The 24969-nt window shown below is 43.7% G+C and overlaps 1 protein-coding gene across 4 annotated transcripts in view; it reads left to right on the top strand.

Annotated features, from left to right (window-relative positions):
• Positions 1-328: 328 nt before the first annotated feature.
• The window catches only part of COL26A1 (collagen type XXVI alpha 1 chain), a 191930-nt gene continuing 167289 nt past the window's right edge, over positions 329-24969 (top strand). For 2 of the 4 annotated variants that reach the window (XM_080365414.1, XM_080365413.1), the window contains exons 1-2: positions 338-9744; positions 10623-13274. In XM_080365414.1, coding sequence (XP_080221540.1) covers positions 13123-13274 — 152 coding nt within the window. In that variant the 5' untranslated portion in view covers positions 338-9744; positions 10623-13122. Of the gene's footprint in view, positions 9745-10622; positions 13275-24969 lie in introns of all 4 variants that reach the window. The other 2 variants (XM_080365411.1, XM_080365412.1) reach the window with 2 other exon arrangements.

Genomic DNA, 24969 nt, shown 5'->3' on the forward strand with positions numbered 1-24969 from the left:
AGGACCAAACAGAAAGAGGACGTTAAGGTGCATTTGACAGGGGTGTGGTGGAGTGCTGCTCTTTATCATGAGTCTGTTTCACTTAAAAGTGGCTACTAAGGAGGTGTAAGCACTCAGCCCATTCTTTCTCAGAAAACCTATTCTGGAAACAACAGTAAAAGCTCATGCAAAACCTGTTGCTTGGTTCATGCCACCAGATTGTCAAGGACTACAGCTCTGATTTATCTGTGGTCTCAAAAAAGCCTTCCAGAGGAGACAAGGATCTTTATTTCCATTTTATAGATGGAGAAACAAAAGCAGAGAAAGGTTAAATGACTTGCCTGAGGAACCCACCTGGCTGACAGCAGATCTAAGATTAATTAAAATGCCTCTAAAGTTTTGGTGCAGGCTGTGGCCAGTCACAGAGGAGGCAGGGAGGCAGACAACTCAACAGCCCATGTATTTTCCTGACCAGTGGACATGATCTCAGTGACACCTTAAGCGACCTGATACTCCCTGTGTACCTTCATCGAAGTCAGTGGAAGTTCCCAAGGGATGAATTTGAGTTGCTCCATTTATGCAGTGATGTATAAACAAAACACAAGGAGCAGCAGTCTGCCTCCATGACACACACACACACACACCCCCCCCCCCAAGGAAACACACCAAAGTGCTCTGATTTTGGGGTTACAATACATGAATCCTGAAGTAACATTACTTACTACGGTTTAAATCTTAAGATACAGCTGCAGATGGTGTCTATGATTGATGTTTCGCTTATTCTAAAGCAATCCCGTTCTGTGGAGCAACAGTAACACCTAGTGGCTAAATGCGCCAGTCCATCCCCTCCTTCCCTTCAAGAAATAGGACTTGGAGGGGACATGGTGTGATTGACAGTTTTGACTTGCAAGGCCAACACTTAGGATCTCCAGGGATTTGCCATTTTCCTTTCAAACCCCCACCACATTCTGTTTTCTATTAAAAGTGGTAGATGAAATATGAAACTCTTCCTCCCACCTCCCAACCCCCTTCACTTTTCTGGCTCATGCAGGAGGTTGTTCCAGTCCATCTTGATCTGTAGGTGGGTGGGCTGTGAGTGGCCGAGCCTACTGCTTCCAGCTTGGAGCACTCAGATTTCTGTAAGGAATCCAAGCTTTTTTCTTTTTCTTTTTTTGTCTGAAAAGGATCAAGCAGATCATCTGATGGAGGTTGGCGACCTCAGTGCATTTGATAATGTAGTGTTAACTTGCCTGTGTTAAGGCGGACCAAACCAATCTGTTCCAAGAAGTACCATTTCTTAAGATGTGGTATGCAGGATTGTTTGCCATGATCTACTGGGACTACTAATTCATCAGAGAGGGACCCCCTAGAAAAATAGCATTTGGGAGGAAGAACCCACAGATGTTTACTGTGTTAGCAGGAGAGCCCTTCAGAGGGTCTTCTCTCCACCTCACAGGGGAAAGTTTCAATTTTTCCAAGGAAAAAAACATTAAGCAAAAGTATTTCTGCTAAAGCCCAGATCATTTACATTTGTAAATAGAACCTTTTCTCTCTGGGGGAATTACAGTACTGAGACATTATGGTCTCATCATATTCATGCTGTCTAATTTTAGGCTTTTGGTTTAGGTATTCCGAATTACCTGCTGGAAGCATCTATTTGGGAGAGTCTTCATTGCCTGTTGACAGAGCCTGGACTCTTAACGTAGGCTGTGGATGCGTGCTGTTTTACATAGGACATAAACTGGTATCAGCATCCACTCAAAGAAGTAGTATTGCCGCCATTCACATCCCCAGCTATCTGCCTAGCTTCCTTCCAACTACCTGTTTAGATGGAACTGATTCAATTGAAAACTAATTTGATGCCTCTGGGGGTAAAAAAAAGTCTCCCTGAACCTGTTCACTGCATAAAAACCTGGTGCTAACAGGAAGAAGGTAATGAGGACCAGTGGGGACATGGCCAAGTGGGACAAGGATGGGACCATTTCTTTCGGCTACTGTGCAGATGTACACTGAATTGAAGTGTGCATATAGTCCTGCCATTAGTCAGACCTCTTAGATTTGGTGTTCTCAATACCTGTTTGTAAGAGCAGTCAGAGAGAAATGCAGCCTGATGGTGAGAAATTAGAACTGTTGTGCTGGGATGTGTTTGGCACCCTTTACAGTTAGAAAAGAGCATGGCAGCCTTGCTGGGCTGTGCAAGGAACCTTTTTTAATGTTTGTAAAAATGATTTCATAGGTGGTAGACCAGAAGGTACTGAAACAAGACAATCAAAGGATAATTGTTATTGGTGATTCACAAGAGCTCACAGAACCTTTTCTATTAGACCCGTATGCTTTTTGTTTTGAATATAAAATTTCAAAGTAAGTTTTGTTTCTTACTGACAGCTGTGGTGTCTGCGCCCCTGTTGGTCTGGAAAGAGCCTGCATTTATTAACATCCTCTGATCTATTTATACACTCGAGGCCAGACCCTCAATGACTAAATAGAAAGCAAGCAAAAAAGTGTGGACTGTCTTTAGAGGGACTGCCATGTGGTCCTATAGGAGAGGAGATCCTACTGACAGGAAGATTTTGTTTTCTCTCATTTTCATCCTCTGATTTGACTTATGTGTTCCTTTAGAGTTTATGGCCAAACACAGGAGTTCTTTAACCCTGTGGTCCTTCCAGGGATTATGTTTCAGCTAACATCCTGGGCCAAATCAGCTGTCTTTTCACATGTCTCACATTCATTTTCATTTAAGGCTTTATTACCTCTTGGCAGTATGCCATTATAGACAACAGATTTATACTAGTAATTAGTATGTTTTGAGGAGTCTGGGACAAGATCTCAAATCCTTTCTCCTTTGCTTAGGTACCTGATTACAGTGATGAATGCTTAACTCTGCGGCCTCAGCTTAAAAATCTACAGCCTTGATAATTTTGCCTCAATTCCCTTTGAAGCCTGGGAAAAGTAGTACCTTCGTTTCCAATGGTTGACTCACTTGAAAGTGAGTCCTCGTTTGAAAGGTCCTCCTTAGTATCTTATGGCTACAAATGCACATATATGTGAGACTGGCACTTGGACTGAATGTGGCCTGCCACTGCGGACGTGCTGCAATTGAAGGTCCTTGCATTTCTGCAGGTGGGGGTAGAGTTAGAAGCAGCCTGTTGTACTGTAAATTTTAAACACCATGAGGAATATCTTGGAAATATAAAAAGCAAAGTAGGCTGAGTACTGTAAAAGAGTTCATATTTAGTATAGATAGTTGGTCATGTAGTATTAAGTGGTTTGTTATTTTATTGTTCTTCAATAATTTGAGAACTTAAATCTACTTTTGGCTTGGCTAGTGATGTTGTCTTGATCTGGGTTATAAAAATACTATGCTTCACCTAAGCACAGGTTGTTGTAGTTTTCATCTTAATTGGCAATCTCCAGATTTAGATGAATTAATACAATCACTCTTTCTTTCTTTTGCCGTAGAAGTTCAGAAGTATAATCTGTCACTTGTGAGAACATAAAGAATTGGACTGGAAGTATTCCAGACTCTTTACTGTAAGTGTTCAAAGATTTAATGGAGTCCTCAGTCGTAAAATCTTTAATTTGAACTAGACCTTTATATTCTCCATTCTTAAATTCACTATTTCTACATCCAGGGGATTTCCTGTTATCCAAGTATGTACGGAGGCCCTTTATTTCCCTCTGTGTGTGTTTTTTAATTCAAATCAAATGTAAATGTCAGTGGTTGATTGCACTTAACCTCCTTAGGTTCATATTTCTTATTTAATTGCATTACATTTCAAGGTTCAAGGCTATATATTTAATGTTGTTAATAGCACACCATATTTTAATGAGGCTGTTATCTTCTGCAAATATATACAGAACAATGGAGATTGATTACACAGGATCTTTCGAAGAAACTGTATCTCAAAGCCATTTAAAATGAATAAACACAGTGGAGAGTTTCAGTTAATGTAGTTCTTTAACTAACACATCTTCAAAACGAAGGAAATGAATGATTGGGTTATCAAGACTGTTCGCTTTCCTCTTCCCCAGGCAGACACTGTACCTCGGTGGGTCACTAGCCTTAACTGCAGTGTGCCAGGGCACATGTTACAAGCTGTGGTTGTTCTCAGAGATGCTCCAGAATCACAGCACTGCTTTTTCCAAAGTCCACTTACCTCCTCTGTAGCTGGCCAGACTCCCTCTTTGCCCAGCCTGCAGCTCAGCTCTGTAAATCTATTGTCAGTCAGTTCAGGGGAGGCTCAGAACATGGAAAATAATTATCTAATTTTCTTGAAACATCTAAAAAAGGACAAGTATTACCTAGAGATAATGTACAGAAAATCTGGGACAAATCTACTGTGCTCTGCTGGAAAGCCAGCCAGCTGAACACCTGTTTTCAATGCAAAATAGTGCATCACCCTACAGTTGGGGCACTGCACTGGGTTTTTCACAACAATCTTAGAATTAAATACTCAAGATGTGAATTGAGCCAAAACATGTTTTGCTGTTAGCCAGTTCTTTCCAGGCACACAGTGAGGCTGGTAGTCTTGTCCTACCATTCCATCACATACCAAAAATCTCCATAGTCTGGTCAAAAGCTTTTATTTCTTTTTTTGGGCAACAATCAGTTTAAACATTTCCTAGTATCTTGCAAACTTTGTAATTTCCTCTCTGCCAAAAAAAGAACAATTTCTCTCTCTCTTTAGGTTATGTCTCATCTTTCTTCTTTTATTTTTTTTCTTCTCTTCTTTCATTGTTTTAGCATTTATACCATATCATTTTTATTCCATGTCTATTATCCTTACAATAACCATGATACAGAACAAAGCACTAAACCCTGTGTTATAAAGAGAGGCCCTGAGAGATTGCCTGATGGCTGTGGTAGGTCAGAGAGTTCAACCAGATTCTTTCTGGGTGCAGACTGACAGCCCATGTATCCTTCCTGCCTGAGACCCAGTGGCATGAGAGGTTGTGAGCCAGTGTAATCCCAGAGGATTATTTGGGGACAGGTTTTGAATCTGTAGAGAGATTGATCTCCCTTAGGCAGAACAGAAAACAGAGAGAGATGAAGAGCATTTCTTGTGGTGAAAGAGAGATTGGTGTTCTATGTGAGGAGCTGGATATCTGCAAAGTATAATTTAGTAGACATTTAGAAATGGAAGCAAGGAGCGGGGGAGGGGTGGGAGGAAATTCGTATACAACCAGTTCAAGAAAGTGCTCAGACTAAGCTTGTTTGGCAAAACCTCCCAGAGGTCCTGGGAGAGGGATAGATTTTGGATACCAAGCCCACTAGGTGTATCCGTTGGTGACAATTGAGTATACTGTGAACACCTAAGCTAGCATTAGTGTACATGTGCATAGCCAAGAAATACTTGGATCCAATTGCCTTGCAGTGACTTTAGCCTTTAATGCCTACAAAGATTCTTTCATATTTAGCACCTTAGCTGCCTTTTTATTGCTTTCATGGAGGAATCTGAGATTCAGGAGAAGAGATCAGGTAGAGAGTCAGCTAAAGAGTAAAACAGTGCCATTGAATGGTGTTGGAGTTTACGTACATGATCGCTCCCTTTAGAATGAATAGAGCAAAATGTTCATAAATGTAAATTGATAAATCTGGAGAATATTCTCTTTAAATAATCCCCAGAGCTCTCAGCCTAACACACAGATGTAGAAAAAAGACCCCAACAACTGAATAGGATGCTGGGTTGCATTACATTAAGAACAGAGTATATATCAAAAAGGTGTTATTGTTATTACATAAAACACTGGTGAGTTCTTGTTCAGAGTGCTCTTTTCAGTACTGCTCACTCTGCCTAAGAAGGATATCATTAAGGGGATAAGGCAGGGAAAATGAGAATACTGTGCCTTTCTGCTCTGAGTTATAAAGCAAGACTGAGGAGCTTTGGTATTGTCTTGTTTAAAAAGAGATCTTGCTATGATTTTAAATGATTTTAAAATAATGAAGGGGATTAATCACATTGAAACAGAAGAAGTCTATGAAAACAAGGAGGCTTAATTTGAAAAATAGAATCTTGGGAAAATAATGAAGACAGAGAAGGGAGAGGCTCATGTGAATGCTTCAAGAAATATGTAATGTCAGTTATCAGTGGGGTCCCATGAATCTAGATGCACAGTGCTTTAGAGCACAATAAGGTAAAGATAGAACTGTGAGGAAAATACAGGGATGGAAGTTGGATTGTGGCGGACTGTTTACTGGTAACAGATGGTGAAACCCATGTCAGGGCAGGCTCTGGGAAACACCTGCAGCAAGGAGGAAACAGAAGGTCCTGCAGCCTGTCTGGTAAGAGCCAGCATAGGCAAAGATGGTGCAGGAAGGCACTGAGTGGCAGGAAGTTTGCAGTGGAAAAACAGGTGGCTGGCAGGTAAAGAGTCTGTGGTACAAGGTAGAGGAGAGAAGAAGGAGAACGTGTATGGCTGCTATTACTCAAACTTAACTGCAGACACCTAAGGTGAAAATACTGGAGGCAAGATCTTAGCTGGGCAGAATCATGCCATGGAGGTGGTGGTCCCTGTACAATGGCTACAGTGCAGTGATTTTCAGTTTGCAGCCCACAAACTTTTGAAGGACCATAGCCAACTTCTAGGGGGCCTGTGAAAGCCAGCTAAGAAAAGCAGACTGTTGTGGTTAGGCCTCGTTGTCATGGCCCACAGGGAAGGTTCCTAGGAGATTTGAAAAAAATCGATAAAAGCTGGAAAACTATGGATAGAATATACAGATTTCCTGTGTGGAAGAAAGAGGACTCCAGTCTCCCCGCTTGTACCCCCCAGTTCTTCTGTTCTTTGACTCCACAGGGTGGGTGGCACAGCCTCTGGTGTGGGCAGGAGCCGGCGAGAGGGTGTTTGTTTCCATAAATCCTTCCTTATCTGTTTTGTGTGCCTTTACTTGTGTATTTTGTCAGGAAGAGGGTGAGCCCACTCCCTTTTATGTGACTTGCATGATACCAAAAGGGAACTCAGACTCTCATTCACATTGGCCTGCTCAAGTCAGGCAACTCGGATCCATGGGGAGATTGAGGGAAGAAGGAGGGTTTCAGGGCCAGAGTTCAAAACTGAGACATTATTTGGTCATGAAAGTCTTTGCTTCTCTGAGATCCAGAAAGAATCTGTGACTCAGGATGGATTTTCGTTTGGATACCACTGAATCTGGATATCCTGTAGTCGGTGACTCCATTGAAAAACTGCAGCCTGATATCCGGTAGCTCCTTCCACTGCATGTAATAAAGTACTTTGTTTTGTTGTAGTTCAAGACTGTCTGTGTTCTGGAGAATTTATAAGTTCAGTGTTTATGTCCTGTACAGCACCAAGCAAGGAGGCAGCCCTCAGTGACTGAATAATGTTTAATGAACAGTTAATGAACAGGAACATAGTTTGAGGATACAGACATGGAGACATACTTCCCAATGTTTTCTTTAGTGACCTCAGTGATGGGAGAGGGAGCATGCTTATTAAATCTGTAGATGAGGCAAAGCTGGAAATGATTGCAAGAACACTGGAAGGCAGGATTAAAATGTCAAGTGATCTTGACAAATTGGTGATATGATCTGAATAAAATAAGATGAAACTCATTAAGGACAACTGCAGGGCACTATGCTTTGGCAGGAATCATTTTAACTAGCAAATACAGGATGGGGAAAAATCAGGCTAGCAGTTCTGCAGAAAAGGTAGAGCATCCCAAACTAAACATGGATGTACAGATGTCAAAAAGGCATATCCTAGCAGGGCAGAGGTATTGCACAGACGTATAGGTTATGGGTACCACACATTATGAGATAAAAGTAGAGCAGGCAGAAAGTCTAGAGGAGAATACCAAAAAAGATCAGAACTATGTAACATGTGACCTACAGGGAAAGTCTGAAGAAGTTGGCATTGTTTTTCTTCTAGAAGGCAAGGGAAGGTGTTAAAACATTTTTAAAAAAACTTTGAGGAAATGAAATTTTGTTTAAAGACAGGAGGAATATTTTCTACATCCATAATGGAGAAAGTAAGACATTAAGATCTTAAATTGCAATGAAACAGACTGAGGTTGGATGTTAAGAAAAACTACCAGCACAGGATGCAAAGCATTGGAACGTGTTTTCAGATGAGCACAGGGAGTTTCTGTCTTGAGATCTTCCAGAACAAGGCAGAAAAGTTTGTGCCAACAACAATCTGTGTATGATAGATCCTGCCTTCTACCAGGGAGAAGGGAGAGGGATTAGGATTAGATAACCCTTGCAGTCCTTCCTAGCTACTTCTGAATGTGCTTGTACTCTGGCAGGTTTGAATGCAATAGACCTGGTGATATATGTGCCTTGGCTTTAGCACACCTGTGTGAATCCCTGCTTTATTGCGTTCTTGGTGAGTCTGATGGATCAAGGCTATGTCCACAAACGCCTTGTGCTTGTGCAGATCAGTGTGTCAGTGCATGTCCAATTAGGAGAATTTTTGCCTGACATCAAAGGTGACATAAACTGTTTTTCCCAGGACACAAAAATGCTGCGATTAAGTGTAATTCCACCAAACATAGTCATTGTCTTGTTAATCTGTTGAGTCATCACATTTTCTATCTGCTGAATTATGTTTCAATCTAAGTTATTTTATCCAGTATATTACTTTATAACACCCACAGAAGTGCTTATCTCAGGCAAAGTTCTCATCTAAGGTCAACGAATTTTGCCAGTCATGACTTCTGGATCATTTTTTGTGCTTCATATAATATCACTGTCTATCATGTTTACTGTATGTGAAACTGCTGGTGTCAGTGTGACATTTTTTCAGTTCTATTCCATTTTGAGTTCAGCTGTGATTGATTTATTCCAGGTCAAATTCAAGACATGTTCACGCACTAGCTGTCTCCTAGCTTAAAAGAAAAACCACCACAATCCCCTAAAATTTTCAGTTTGGCTCAGGTTTGGTTTGATTCCCCAGTAATAGATGTGTTACAATAACCTTGGTAATCTTATAATTTAATTTATAATAGAGGTCTTGATCTCTTACTGTTACTAACCTCTTATCCATCTCTTATAATTTTCCAAGGTTATTTGACGGCTTTGTTATATCACAATGAAATAATCTAGGCATTTTAGGAAGCTAGAAAGGGTTTATCCAAATTATTTTTGGGTTTAGATGGTCTTATCAATGACTTTATTCTAAATTCAAAAGGATACTTCATAATTCTAAAGCTCCACAAGGTTTTATCAACTAGAACAAAGCTGCTTTTCCTTTGGTCTCTTCTTATGAAAAGTGCACTCACAAAATCCAAGGGATGGGTGTTCCAAAATTTGTTTGCCATGATTTTAAAATTGTGACTCTTCTTTTTCAGCTCACTACTGACTTTTGTAATACCGTAAGTGGTGCTGAACAGTTGCAATGGCATTGCAGTTCTGGAGCTGGACTCTTCTTACAGGTATAACAGTGCTTTTCTACCTTTTCAAGCCACCTTTCAAACTGAAAACCTTGTAGAAAACAAATCCCTTTTCTGCTGTATCATTCCAGGTTTTTTTCCTTTGCAACTGTACAAAAATCAGACTAAACTTTGAATGTTCCTTTTACTGTCTGTGTTTCCCCCCACTTCATTTATTGGCTGGCTTGCAGGCAGTGTATATGTTTAAAGAAATTACAGATATTTTCACAGAACAGTTTCTGGTACCTTATGTCTCAGGTATGCCCAATGGACGAGGAAGCTGAAAACTACTCCAGACCATGTGAAACCCCATGGGCCCACACATGTCCAGTGGATTAGTCTTCTGACATGACAGTGTAAGGCTGTCACTTGCATGGAAGGTGAGCAGTGGTTGGGAGGAAGGCCCTCCAAGGACTGCTTTTTCATGATAGCAAAGTCAGTAGGGCTGGTAAATTTAAAACCTGGCCCTTGCCTCTTTACTATTTCCCCACATGCTTCCATGTGTTGTGGCTTTCCAGTATGCAGCCTACCTCTTCCATCTTGAACTGAATTGGTGAAATACATCCAAATAATTTATTTAGCGGTGATTGCCTGGGCAAATCTTTAATGAACAAGCTTATGCACAGGCATAAAGAGCGTAGCTTTATATTTTGAAATATATTACGTCTGGTTTATAAGAATAGGACTGTTCAGATTTCAAGGGTTCTCTTCTCAAAGCTAGTCCCTCTGATAAATTGAATGGATTATGTTTTTGTTGGCTCTCTTTGTTACCTCCATCACTGTGTTTCCAATTTATCAACATAGTTTTGAGAAATTGTTAGAGTATGTTGCACTCGTAAGCACCGTGGGGAGAAAAAATATTCATTTATTACTGCTATTGTGTTTGATTATATTATGCATATCCAAAGGACTAAAATGAAATGTCATCTTTAATTCTCCCCTTACAGTAGACAATATCACCCTTTCTTCCCTCTTTCCAAAAACAGCTTGGAAGTTAATTCTTCATTTTCATTTTAAATCAGCCATACAGAGTAGAAGCAAGTGTGCATTAGGGACAGGGCAGAAGTAATGGGAGCTGGAGTTCCGAGCTCTATTTCTGGCTCTGCCTTTAGCTCTTTGCAGTCTTGAGCAAAGTCATTTGACCTCTGGTCTCCAGTCTCAGTTCGTGAAATAGGAAGAACGTTAGCTTCCTACAGATGTCTCTAATAATTTGCCAGAATCATGTCTTGTCTAATCACCTGTGTTTAATATCTCTTAGGGTCTTGCAAAGTCAGTGAAGGCTGAAGCAGCAAATTTTGCATGCAACTGAAAATGAAGTGCTCTTGGACAGTTAAGACTTGAAGACTATGAAGAGCTTCTGAAGGGGCTAACCCAAGCCAGGAGAATGGGTCAGAAAGCCACTGGTGCCCTTCAGCGCTGTTAAACACTGGTAAATGATCTATCCCAGCCTGTCAGGAGAAGGAACTTAGTGTGTTTGGGACAAAAGGCTGAACCAGGCCCTCAGCACACAGTCTGAAGCTGTAAGAAACTGCCAGGTGTGGGGGTCCAGCTGCACCCAGCTTGGCTTTACACACACAGGTGAGGATGATCACCCAGATTAAAGGACAGGGGAGCCTTAGAGAACAGTCTAGAGTTTTGTGTGTTTTGTAGCTTCTGGCTGGTTTCTCAGGAGAAGGTTCAATTTGAGGCAGTTTATAGCCATACTGAGAGGGGAGGCCAGAGAGTAGGTCGAGCAGAGGGTTTTCTGAGGACTGACTCTGAGCAAAATGGCAGTATGTCTGAACATCTTAGGGTGAGTTGCTGTGAGTTATGTGTTTTGGGGGTGGAAGAGGGAAGGTAAAACCAGATGTTCCCCTTGGTGTGGGTGAAGGAAGACTGAAGGGAAGGGTGCTCAGGCTGAGCTGAGCCAGGGCTGTGGACAGGGGGCCCTGTTATGTCCTAGCTCTAGGCATGGAGGGCTTTTTGTAAATAAACAGTGACTGTTTCTAAGCAGGTTTGGTCGTCCAGTGCTGCTGGCCCAGACCTTCTGAGCTCCCTTTGAGCCCAGAGTGCTGATCCATTGCATGCTCTAGCTCTGGGATGTGCTGGGGGTGGGTGTGGGGCAACCCCAGGGAGGCTGCAGTGCAGACTGCACCTCTGCTTCCTTGTGTGATTTGCTCTAGTGATTAATAACAGTGGCTGTTTAAAAACCTGGTGCCTCATTTGCAGTCTAAACTTGTCTGGTTACAGGCTCCAGCCAGGGGCTATTTATCTCTGTGTGCAGGCTCTGGAGATGGGCACCATGGGGGAAGGTGCTTACCCACGGGTGGGGGATAAACCTAGCCATTTTCTCAGTATCTTGCAGTTGTTTCCCAGCTGCGGCACCTTGCAGGGATTGCGTTGCTTCTGAGGGAAAGAGGTCTCTGCCTTTGCAGAGCCCCCCAGGGAAGCCTAGGCCCCTAGGGTCCTCCAGGAAGAGACTTGCTTTCCATGGTAAATCAGAGCTCTCGTTGGCTGGCCACACAAACAGCAAACGTGCAGAGAGGGTACTGTGAGCTTGCAAAATCTGAGGGTAAAAAGAAACCTTGGAAGACCGTTGTGTCATCTTAGGAATTAAATCCCTCCTTGTGGTGTTTGGTTCAGAGGAGTTGCTTGCCCAGCTAGCGAGCTGCAACAGCCCAGGTTCCTCTGGAGCTGGGAAGGGGACAGGGAAAGGCCAGCAAATGGGGTCTGTGACACTGTCACCAAATGGGGGATGTACAAGGGTTTTAAACATAAACTTAGCTGCTGCACAGAGAGGGAGCCTTGCTGCTGGCTTCTTTCTTAGGGTACCAGCTTTGCAAAATATCCACATCCTTCCATGACTGCAAAAATGTTCCTCCTGCTTGGGGCTGACTGTGCAGTACTCTAAGCCTGGGGCCATCCTGGGTGCTAGGCAGAGGGCATCTATGCGAGGTGGTGGTAAGGGAGTGCTTATGCAGGGTGCCAAAACGAGCAACATGCACATACTGAAGCAGAGATTGTTTTACCGGTTACCTTATGAATGAAGCATCTAAAAAATTATTTATTTCCTACTTTATCTGTGTAACTTTTGCAGTGCAAATGCGGCAGCAGGCACCAGCTTTTGGATATTTGGGCTGCCCTGAAGCGCAGCGCGTTCCCCTCGAACTAGTTCCCGGTTAGGGTTAGCTGGGGGGGCACAGGGCCTTGTGGCCGGTGTGGGTGATGTCTGGGGCTCGGAGCTGCCCCGGGCCTTCCCGCGGGGGTGCTGCCCGCCCTGCCCAGGTGGGAGCGCGCATTCCCGGCCTGTGCCGTACCGGTGCGGGACCGCGCCTCGCCGGCCCCGGGGCGCCCGGCCGCCCTCCCTGACGGGGAGCCCCTTCGCTGCGGGGTCTGCTGCGAGGCCTGGCAAGGGTTAACGCCGAAACCCCACGCCCCCTTTGACGGAGTCGGACCAACCTCGCCAAATTTGAAAAGGCATCCGGGGCTGAGTGTGCGCCCTGGGCGCAAAGAGTCGCGCTGGCCCCGGACCCCCTGCGCGGTCAGCAGCCGCCGCCGCCCGGGCTGGGCTTGCCGAGGGACGGGGCTTCCCTTTGGGAGCCGGAGCGGCGGTCCCTGTGTCCCGCGCACCCCTGCCCCGCGGGCCCCGCTCCCGGGGGCACCACTGCGCCGTGGGATCCCGCCGTGACCCCGGCCCGGGGAGGCACGGTGGAGCCCCGCGCCTGCCGCGCCGTGTGAGGGGAAAAGGGGGGCGGGAGGAAAGCCCCGGTCTTGCAAAAATGCAGTTCGCTCTGTTCTTGTCCTGGTGCTGCTGCCTGCATGGATGCGCGCTAGGGACGGGCTTCCTCTATCAATTCCCAGCATCAACCCTGCAGCACAACTACCCGGAGCAGAGCTCGGGCTCGCCGGGCAGCGGCTTCGCCAGTCGCCGGTGAGTAAGACCGGGTCCGCCTCCTCGGCGAGGAGGCTGGGTCCCGCCGGTGGTCCCGTGGGGAGCGACGGGCACGGCACAGCCGCGGGTAGCCATCCTCGTGGAGGGTGCGAGGGGCTTTCCGGGCTGGGCTGCCCTCATCCTAAGTGGGGTGGGGGAGGCGCCCTACCTGCCCGCAGCAGTGTCCCTCTCTGGGGAATCGAGGAGCTAAGCTTTGGCAACTGAAACCCGCAGGCTCCCCACTTCTTGCCCCCCCGGCCCGTCGGGGAGGGGAAGGTGGCTCTGCCGGGTCCGCGGGGCAGCGTGTCCCGGTGCAGTGCGCAGCCAGAGCCGTAAAACCTCCCGAACCGGGACACTGGTGATGCCGGCAGAGGGAACTGTTATAGCCCTCGGCTGTGAGGAAAAACTTGTTCAGCTCAACAAAGGAAAGACCTTAATTACAGATCTCTAGTCAAGAGCTGCAGCTTTCAAATAGCTGTTTAAAACCAAACCTCCCACTCTTCTCCTCTCCCCTCCACCCTAAACCAATTTCTTAAAACTTAATGTAAATCAGTTTTGATTTATGTATCTTGCTGCTTCAGTAGAGCAAACAATTTAGGCTTCTCCCCCTCCCCTCTGTTTTCTCTGGGTATTTCTCTAGAGGTGAAACAGCTGTTCAGATGAATGAGCTGGACTGTATAAAGTGAGAGAGTGGCTTAACCTGATTCTAGTTGTTCTTGAATTTCACTTCTCCTCCCCCCCCCCCCCCCCCCCCCCCCCCGTGATTCCCTTAAATGGGGACTTGGGAATTTAATATTCAGGGCTCGTCCATCCTGTCTCTACCTCTTTTCCTCCTTCCCTTGCTAATACCTAGTATGTATGAGTTATGCTGCTGTGGAGGAGGGCTTATGTTAGCCCTGCTTATTTGGGCTACAAATTGGGATAAAGCATCTACACAGAAGATTTACATTGGCGTGTCACAGAAGTGCAAGAGTGGGTGCTAGCCTTGTGCTTTGCACAGTTCTCACATATGGTGAATATTTCATCTCCAAGTGGGGGTGGTTTTGTTTGCTGGCCTGTCAAACAGGCCTCAGTCTGTAGGGGGTGTGATGTTAAACTACAGTAAATGTCAAAGGGTTTGAAACGGCAGAAAATTATAGGAGAGTAATGGGATAAACCTATCCCAGCTGGATCTGTTCCAATGTACCCCCTTCCCAAAGCATGAGCTGCAATGAGAACCACATGTCATTTGTCTTACATATCTATTAGCCTGCAGATCTTTGTTCAGAGCTACCACGCTTACATGAGTGTAGACTGTATCTCTGCTCACCAAAGACCTTCCCCAATTCACACTCTTGCACAATTTTCCCATGCCTCAGTTGTTTGGATAGCTGACCCTTTGTCAGGGGAACGTGTCCCTCTCCAAGTCTATAAAGTGTTGTATAAAACCATCTAAAACTGATTTGAACAATGATGTTGGGAAAGCTGGTAGATTCTTTTTTTTTTTTTTTGTCCAATGGAACTTTGCCATGTGAGAATCTCCCATTCTACCCTAAAGCAGAGGGAGAAATAAAAAATTGAAGGGAAGGAAAAATCACCGGTAGACATTTAGAAATAAAAATTCAAGTGCTTAGTCAAATATCACACGTTGGAGCAATCTTTGTATGTTTAAATTTCCCCTTGAGTGGTGGAGTTGTGGTGTTGGCAAATGTCTTAACAGCTTCACTTTCTGATGGGAAAATCTGTGTGGGAAAACTTTACCCAGCCACAATGTTGGACCTTTGGGGGGAGCCTCCTGCAGGGTGCAGTTTCAGGTTAGGATAGCTGTGCTTTTCTGGATTTAATATGGTGCTGGATAAGAATGAGGCTTTTGCTCTGAAGTCTGACATTGATCCATGTGGGTGCAAAGCCTTTTTTTTTCAGGGGACTGAATCAGACTGGTATAAAAGTTGTTTACATTGTTCAGTGTCCCTTTTGCCATCTAAACAGGGGATCGTAGCAGCACCTGAATTACATGAGGCAATAGCAGCTCCATCACAGCAGAGCTTGCTGACCTCTTTCCCAAAGAGGCTGCAGAGGACACAAGATGGTGGGTAGGTGATTACCATTAATGATGCTACATGGCCATTCTCACTTTCTCTTCTGCAGCCTTCCCAGTGAGTGCTTTGTTCAGTGACTTCTGGCACTTTTCCTGGGTACCATCAGCCAAGTACAGGAAGGCCAGAGCCTTGAGAGTTACTGCTGCAGCTCCAGGCTTTGGTACATTGCACCACATACTTATGTACTCTATACTGTGTGTAGCTGACATGTTTCTGTGTTACAGGACGTAGCGTGTTCCTGCAGCTGTCTTTTTCTGTCCTTGATCAGCAAGTGAAGACATGATTGAGCTGTTTGGGAATCTATCAACTTTTCTTAAAATTAACTTGCTGTAACAGTTGTATTTCTCCAAGGGGAGAAAAATAGTTGCTGGAATCTTTTGTCTTCCACCCCGAAAACCATTCAAAACTCAATAGCTTATATAGTCCTTGGTATCTAGGTTGCAGGCTGTCTCAGAGATAGACTTCTGAGGCTCTGAGGGCTGCTGAACACTTTCTGATGGAAAACTAAGGCCCGGGGGGGGGGTGGCAGAGGGAAATTTGGAGGGAAAAAAATATTCACATCTTTCAAAATGCAGTTGTGGAATACTTGTTCTGGTGGAATGTTGCTTCCTTTGTTTCTTTTTTTTTGTTTTGTTTTGTTCAGTTGACAGACCTTGGTTATGAGACCAAAGACACTTTCAGTCTATGTTTGCATGTGCTTGAATTGCTTTGAACTTCTATAGGGGATGTGCAAGCAGCAGTGTTTGTTGACGTTGTATAGATGGTAGCAGGCACACTATTTTCTTTGAAATTCACATTCAGTGCATGCATTTCTGCCTTAACACAGTAGGAAGTTAATGAGAATGGGAAGTAGGTCTTACCCAAAGCATAAGAGTGGAGGGGCTGTCTGCCAAGCAGAAACTGTTGTCCTCCAGACCTGGACACAAGAAGCTTTGCTAACCAAGTTAAGGCGAGCTTATTCCCATGCTGGAAGTAGCTTGGTTCTCAAAGATAGCCTGCATCTGTGTTAGTTGTCTTTGGAACTAGTGTTCTCCCAGCTTAACTTCTCATCCTATTCTCCTGTAGTTTCAAATTAGTCAGGCATCAAGTCCTTGTGAACTCAAGTGTGGGAGTTAGAAACTTCTGAGACTAGATGCAGTGCTTAGACTGGAAACCTTGTTGGATGTGAGGTGGAGCTGACTGAAAGGAAACCCCCAAACATGAACCAGGAAGCAGTGTAGGATAACTCTTTTTTGATTCTACGCTTCCAGTACCATTGCAAAAGTCAGCTGGGGTGGATACAAAATCCAAGTGTGATAGATAAACCTTCATAATACTTAGACCTCAGCCTAAACATTTCTTCCTGTGAATGAACATTAGAACCACAATGTTATAAGTAGCTGGACTGTCCAAGTAGACATTTTTATCTAGACTATACTGGTAATTACAAATCAGTACTTATCTTGGTTACATAGTAATTCTGAGCGATTGCTACAGCAGTGATGTTTCTTGAAGATGGATATGGAGAGGAAAGCAATATTGGTCAATTGAAATCTGTGATTGTTAGAGGCAGAGGTTTTGACATGGAAGACCAGGTGGCTTCATCCATTTCTTGTTGCCACATATGTCTGAGAGCAAGACCTGTGTTCCAATTGTGCCTCTACCAATGGTTTACTCTGTGTCAGAGGGCAAATCACTTTGCCATGGTTTCAGTGGAACAATTAAATGTGCTGTGTGTGCTGCTTTGACATGGGCAAGATATTTAAACTGACATCAGCTTTCCCATACTATAGCTTGTCTTTCTTCTCCCCCCTGAAAAAGTTGAAGTGTTGATGCTTTCAGATGTTTAGGAGATGCTTGAAATACATTGTCAGTTACTACTTGAACCTTGCAGCCTCCTAATAGGTCACTTGAATGGCTGTGTTTCAAAACCAAGATGTCTGGGTGGACCTGCTATAGATAGATCTGTTCTTTTCAAAACAGCTGCCTGCATTGTGCCTGGTCCTACAGCTACACATTTGCTAGGATGGGAGAGCCCCTCCCCAGCCGCGTTTGAAGCATGGTTCACTACTGCACTGTAATGTAACAACCTCAAGCCTCTTAGGTGAGGTTTTAGTACTTTTAAGTAAATGTGGGTCCCTTTGTGTGGTAGAAGCCTGTTCTTAATATTAAAAGGTGATCTATAAATCAGTATTCTGATTTATGCAGTCTGTCAGAGTGCTTTCAGAACACATACCTGGAGTTTTCCTGACTGTTGTCTGTTAATTCTCTCTTTACCAGAGAAAGATGATTTGAACCTGATTTCAGCCCCAAGTACCGAACCTCCTGTGGCTCTTAAGTGGGTGTGGAATATAAAACTGTATGTATTGGAGAAATGTGGTTCTCTTTCCTTACACTGACAGGGTCTTGCTTTCTGAGTCATTCCCTCCATCGCCTAATAGTCTGCTCATTGCCTTAGGTCTCTGGTTTTCTATGGTTTGCTATGGACTGTGTGAGAATGTCAAGCAAACAGACTGGGATTTATGTCACACTGAGTCCTCTGCGCTAATTCCCCTTTGAAGTGCCCTACCCAGGTAACCAAGAGGTCAGAAGGTCTTAAGCTCTTCACCAAACCCTTGAACTATCTGGTGTTTGTTTCCTTGACTCTGTGGCCATATGATCTTCATCTGACTTGTAAGGTTCAGTGCAGTAACTTCACAATGCAATTAACAGTGAAGCCAATGGTAGTGTAAGGATCTAGCAACACTGGAATGGCTTTGAAATACCAGACGTGACTGTAGTTACTGCAGTAAATCGTATTCGTTTAGGAAATCTCCTATGGTCTTGCCTTTCCAGCTGCTTGTGTGAATCATTTCCTCTCGTGTAGGTTTCATTTACCAGTTCTAGGAAGCAAAAGGAAGCAGAGAAGCAAAGCAATGGGTGGCAGTGAACTTCTGCTCCCCTTGTATAAATTAACAAATGTGTCTCTTTCAATAACCTTTATTTATTCATTTTCTCAAAGCTGAGCCTGTTAGTGCACTAAAATCCTAGTTGAAAGTAGAATTTTACATCGAGTTAGAAACTTCAGAGCGTTGCTTGGGGGGAGCAGTTCTGTGACACTTGGATCATAGCATATTCACTTACATCTTTGTTTTATTGGGCTGTTTCTTGATAAATGGGGGAAAATGAAGAATTACTTTAAGGTAGCAATGAAAGACTGAAAAGAGTGCTTTAGGTCTGCCGGATTGGAATAATGGACCAGCTACTTAACGCCCTTTCCTGCATTAGACCTTCAGCATGTCTGGAAACATTGTTTTGTAAAGCATAGACTACCTGTAGGGTGATACTAAAATTCATCCAACCTCATTTCTGCAATATGCTCAAAGCTCTCAACTTTTTTTTTTTTTTAGTTAGAAATGTAGATGGTACTTAAATTTACTTTCACTGAGGCATAATGTTTGTTTTGAGGCTTTGAGCATAAAGCTAGCCTGTGCCAACTTAGGTATCAGAAAAACTCTACTAAGGATCATAGCTGCAAAAGTTAGAGAGCATAATGCTACTAATTGGGTTACTGCCCTGCATTTTTTCAACTTTTTATATAGTGTATTTATGCACAATGTGGCACTGATCTGAATTGGAATCCCTAATACTACTACAGAAAGATACTGAGTTTGGGAACTGTGATGTTGTTCCTTGTTGGTTTTGTTCCTTATCTCCTTTTTAGGAAGAAACAATTATATGTTGACTTTTAATTCATTGCATGGAATAGCATAGTTTCGATGTTTTGGCTGTGTTTTACAAGTTAATGTTTTTCTCTTCTTGGAAACAAACTGATGTGCCAGTAGAGTGTGCTTGGGTGGAAGTGTTGCCTGTAATGTTTAGGCCTGGCTGTTTGAAAATGGTTGAATCTTTTTGAGGGGGCCAACACATAGGAAGCAATTTCAGGTTTGAGGCTCCTTTTCAGCTTCCAAAGCAGGGAAATCATAGCTCTGGCAGAGAAAAAAACCTCTCCTATCTGTTTAGAAATGGCTTTCACCTGGAGGCCCACATAATGGATGCTACTGAGACAAAAGCTGAGGGCAGCTTCATTTTATGCTTGGGACAGATCAGTCTCCTCTTCCATATCTATGTGGTTTATCTGGAAAAAAGAATCTGCCACTTAAAATCATAGTAGTTGATTGTGAAACCTCTTTGAAGCTGAGAAGAGAAGGTATCTGCGAGCTTCTGTTTCGTAGGACTCTTCCCTCTACTTCTCTGTGGCCCACTGTGTGTCTCCTGCCTGTCCTCTGAGAGCTGAGTAATGCTGTCATTTTCCAGCCACCTTCCTTTGTGCTGAGTAAACAAACCATCTGTCAAAACTTTAAGGCTAATACGAGGTACCACTACATAGAAATGTATCTATTCATGTCCCATCTTGCCATCAGGTTATGTAGTCAGATGTTTTTTTTAATCAGTTCCAACTTTTTCTGCTTCTAGGAACTGGGTGAAAGTGATACCCTTTGCAGTATTTGCACTAGGTATAGGTATGCGTTTGCTCAGAGCATCTTAGAAATGCCGGTGCCATGAAATCATGAGGCGGGGGAATGTCCCCCTGGACATGGTCACGTAACCAAGTTGTACTGAGTCTGTAGAGTTAAGAACAGATCCGGTTCTTTTTCTTCTGGGTGTCATCCTCCCATCCCCTTTTTTTTGTGTGTATGTGCACTCTAGAGGGGAGGTTTTGACTTTGCAGATGAACAAGACTCTTTATTCCTGCTTTGCGTTTCTCAATGGAATAAAATGACCAAGTAGATGTGGTGGGAAGAGTCCCTCATAAAGGCAGTGTAGGCAAAGGCATTTTATGAAAGGTACCTGCTTCGTGTAAGGACAGTTTTGGGAGTAGACCCTGCAGAAGTGAGGAAGGGGATGCAGCAAATGTGATTGCAGGACCTGAGTACTAAGGTTACTGGTCTTTTGTTCTGTGTGAGAAACTGGAATAGGATGCTCCTTACCCTGTGTATGTTGGATGTTAGAGCTGTTGAGGACTAAGAAAAGGCAGCAGCATAGGTGCTAAATGAGCTAAATACTCCTTTTGCCCTGTTGTGATGACCTTGTGAGATGGAGTTGCTCAATTAAGGCACGCACAAAAACTCCCCTTCTGTCCTTAGCTTTTGTGCCTGGGGTCAGTCGACATCTGCTTTTTCCCCACAGGACTTTGCTTATTTAGCCATTCAAAAGTGTGGTGCTGGGAGCTCTCAGCTTGGTTTGAAATGTTTCTTCTCATCATGAAAAGGCTTGGGGCAAATGGGCCGCTGCGGCTGTTGGGATGACATAACGTCTCTGTGCCGAGCCTGGTGCTGCGGTGCTTGGTGGGGTGTGGTAGCCCTGAACGGAAGGGCAGACATTTCTTTTTTGCTGTGTGCTGCTTAGCCCTTATTAAACTCAGATGTTTCTAACCCCTTCCTCCAGGCTCTCATTATTGCTGTAAACACAGCAAAGCACAGGGAGCTTTTTCAAATCCTCATTTGAGGCAGCAATGGGTGACAGCTCTACCAACAGCTCTCCAGTGTGCCTGTGTGCAAAGGGGGGTTGACATGAATTTAACGCTCCAACCCAAGGGAGATTCTGCTTGTTTTCCCTAAAGACACCCCCCCCCCCTTTTTTTTTTTTTTTATCCCTCTCCCCATCTGATGCCACTATTCTTCCTCCTGACACAGGTTGCTTGGCTTCCTGGCTTTCTTCTTGCCCAATTCAGTCTTCTGCTTCCTCAAAACCAGTCTGGTTTCTGCCACCCCGCTCAATGCAGGCTGTCTGGTCGCTTGTCTCCATCACTGTATCTTGTGCAAACTTCGAGCTGTTTGCATTTTCAGGTGGCAGTGAAAGTGATACCAGCTAAAATAAGGTTTCTGTTGCTGTGCCAGAATGACTAAAAAAGTTCTTCCTAGAAGAAAACACCTAGATCTGGCTGTCAGCAGCTCTGTATCTCAGCTGTTCTTGTTCCACATTTACTGTGTGCTCTGACAGAAAGTCATTTTGCAGCTTTTTGTGAAGGGAGAGAGGAGAGACTGACATGGTAACAGGTTCTTAGATGCTTCCTACATATAAAGCACACTTCACACAGTGCGAGCTACCATACCCCCTGCAGGGGAATTTATGAATCCTTGGTATCTCTAAACGTAAACCATTAATTTTGAGCTGTAAACAGGCTATTTATAACCTTCTTACACAGAGTTCTCAAAGGACTATATCCTTTGCAAATATACTACTTAGGAGTCTGTTTAATATCACTCTTTTTTTTAAGCTGAGAAATTCTTGGCCCAGTGAGGTATCAGAGCTGCTTTGTGGATGGCATCTGACTTGGTAAAAGCTGTGTTCCTGTAAGTCCTCTAAAAGATCATCTGTATGACTTGTTCTCGTGACACTTTTGCATCTGACTCTAGTCTTGTGTGCCTTCTTGTAAACTGAGCTAAAGATCCTGGTCCTGAACTGTCAGGAGTCAAGTCAGATGTTAGGACGATCATAGCCATTTTGATGCTGTATTTAGTGACTGGATGCTAGGTTTCCTTTTGGAGATCTAGGCTATCCTAAGACATTTGAACATGAGCTATCCTTTTGCAAGGGTCTTAAAATCTGGTCCCTTGAGTCTCTGGCTTGTTTTAAATTGCCCTTCAAGAGTTTCTGGTGCATTGGAGTTACAGAGAGCTTTTTCTTACTTGGTACACTACATCCCCAAGAAAACACTGATTTAATTAGTGGTCATTCCAGCTTTGAGGTGAACTTTTTGTGCTGCTTTTAATGAACTTAAAGCTAAAATGGCAACAGTCTTGAGAACTGAGCTGTCAGCTTGTGTCTGTCATTGGTGCTAGCAGTACAGGACAGAGAAAATCTGATATGCTTAAGCTTCAGTATTTCAACATGGCAAACCCCACTAACCTAAACACTGAGGGGGGAGCTGCATTCTTTGCTATGCCTAATCTCTGTATTTTGTTAAACATGCATTCCTGCCAGAACTTTATTGGACAGAACAATAGTGACCAGCTGGGCAAGTGACCCTGGCTTTTCTGGTCGGCAGAGGAATTTAGTATCTGAAGAGCTCAGATTCTCATGTGCAGCTTAAAGCGATCTGGATTTAGTTGCTTTTAATTATCAACAGGCTGATTCATAAGGCTTTGTTTTCTACCCTCTTTCCCAAGAAAAAGACCATTCCCTTAAATGACCAGTATATGTTCTATAGAGCAGTGCAGAGTCTGGGAACTAAGACTTGCAAGTTTTCTCCCTCTTTCTTTTCTTTCCCCTAAATGAAATGGGAGTAGTAATACTTCCCTTCATGTAAGGGAAGGCTCTGGGGAGTATTTCTTGAGGGTGTGGTTAGATCTTAGAGGGGAAGCTGCAAAATCCAAAGTATTGTATATGAATATATGCAGAAGTTTATAATAAATCTATGAATGATAATACTTGGCATATGTATAAACTTTCAGTTTTACAGAATAGAGGTCATCGTGCTCCCTGTTTAGTGCACCTCTCTGGGCCTGGATGACTGAAATTAGTCTTTGAGAGTTAGTCTTTGCTTGATCCTTGCAGGGAAGGATTTCATCTGGAGGGCAAGCTGAGAGATGGGAGAGGGAGGTGCTGAGCAGGGCAGGCCGGGTTGAACAGCAGCAAAGGTCTGGGTGATGGCACAGGCTGTGGTGCTTTCCTTTCCCTAACTGCAAGGAAAAGTATGTGGGAGGCTGAATGTGTAACATAACTATAGAAGCAGCACTGACCAACAGGGTCAGTGCAGAAATGCCTGCAACAACGAGCACTACACACAGTACCAGCCTTTGAGCAAAGGCAGGTCTGGGCTGCGATGCTGCAAACCTTCTCTGTTCCATGCAGCCTCTGAAGTATAGCAGAGAGGAAAAAGGCAAATTGGCTCTGTAGGATGTTACAGCACTTGGCTTAATGCTGCTGTAAATCAGCATAACCTGCAGCAAAATATATAGTCTCCCTGCAGTGTATTTCAGGATACAGCACTGAGCCAAATGGTTTAAACTATCGCACAGTAAAATGCTGTCTCTTGGGCCACTGTTACTGGAAGTCACTAATGTATATCACAAATGATACAAAATTTTTGGATTACAGTGTTGTAGGAATTCTTAGGCTGTAGGCCTGTGGATAAGCTTTGAATGAGTATGTGTTGCAAGTAGAAATAATAGGATCCCATTTTGCCAAGCACCAGAAAAATACTTGAGTCCTGATAGTGTAATTAAAAGTCTGCTAAAACCCTTTCAAGACCTCTGCAACCAAACCCATTGGAAATTATTGCAAAGACTGCAGCAACATATTAATTTTCTTGGGTAATATCCTTTGAAACAATCAAGCTCTCTAATTATGTTTGTCAGGCCCTGCCAAGTGGTTATTGGCGTCTGAACTGGAAGGTTTTCAAAGCAGTTTCTACAAATGACTATAGAATTTTGCTGAAAGTAAACTTGCAGCTCCCAGGTACCATTTGGAGGAGTTGCTGTGTGACCTTTGGGAGGGTAAGGGTGAAGCTGTATCTGTCTGCACTGAGTGGGAAGAGAGAGAAGAAGTGGGAATGTGGAAATGATAGGAATCATCACAACACTTCAGCTAGTGTCCTGGTTGAGCTTGGGAGTTGCCTTGTGCTACCCACATCTGGGTTTTTGACTTGTATCTGAGCATCGCTGTGGCCTGTGGAAGCAAGACACTTTGTAGGGCACCTCCGTGAGCTCGGATGTGTGTGGTTGGGTTTTTTTTCTTTTTAAAAAATCCAAACACCAAAAGATCAACCAGCCAAAGAAACCCCCACAAAAAATACCACCAAACCCCACACAAGCATTTGGCTGGAATTACACACTTCCCGTGTGGCTTGTGGCTCAGATATTGCCATTAATAATTGAATAAGTGAATAGGCTGTTCCCATGGACATACCGACAGCAAGGAGAAACAGTTCAACAGTTCCATCCCTCCCTGTGCCATGCTCTCAGGTTCAGCCAACCTTTTTGATTTGTGTATGTGAGAGTAGTTTCATCTGAAACTCATACCAGTTTTTTTCTGCTCAGGGAAGTATGTGATGTGAGTCTGTCACAGCTATTTAATTTGACATTCAGCACTGATTTTGTTGAGTGACTTGGCTGGTGTATGGCATCCCTGTATGCTTTCTGATAAACGGGTCAAGTGAGCGCTGTTGTGATGGTGGCTGCTGTCTTTGCTTGCAGGGTGGCTGTATTTGGCTTCAGCCATTGCTGAGACCCTGCATGTAAAAGTTTCTCCAAGCTGCGCTGAAAGGTGCAAAGGAAAACCCTCATGTAGTTGTGTATAAGGGAGAAAAAGCACAAGCAAGCTTTAACTGTGGTGTGTAAAGCCTGTTTGCACATCTACTTAGCATAATAATAAACCATAGACTGTTGCTGAGCAGCTGTGTGTCATTCATGGGTTTGCCCGCAGTAAGTAAAGCAGCAGTATGCTGTTCTTCCCAAACTACAAAAAGGTAGTAGAAATACAGAATAACTATCACTCAGCAATAAAATTTGGGTAATAACTGCTTGTTTTAATCAAACTTATCTTCCATGCTCTTCTTTGTATCACTCTTCATTCTCTGAATATTCTGTTTTTGAAGAAATCTGAGTGAATGGGAGAGGAGGAAAGAAGCTTATCTATCTTTAAGGGCTTTGCCT

This window comes from Falco punctatus (genome assembly GCF_963210335.1).
Source record: "Falco punctatus genome assembly, chromosome: 1".
NCBI classification, from domain to species: Eukaryota; Metazoa; Chordata; class Aves; order Falconiformes; family Falconidae; genus Falco; species Falco punctatus.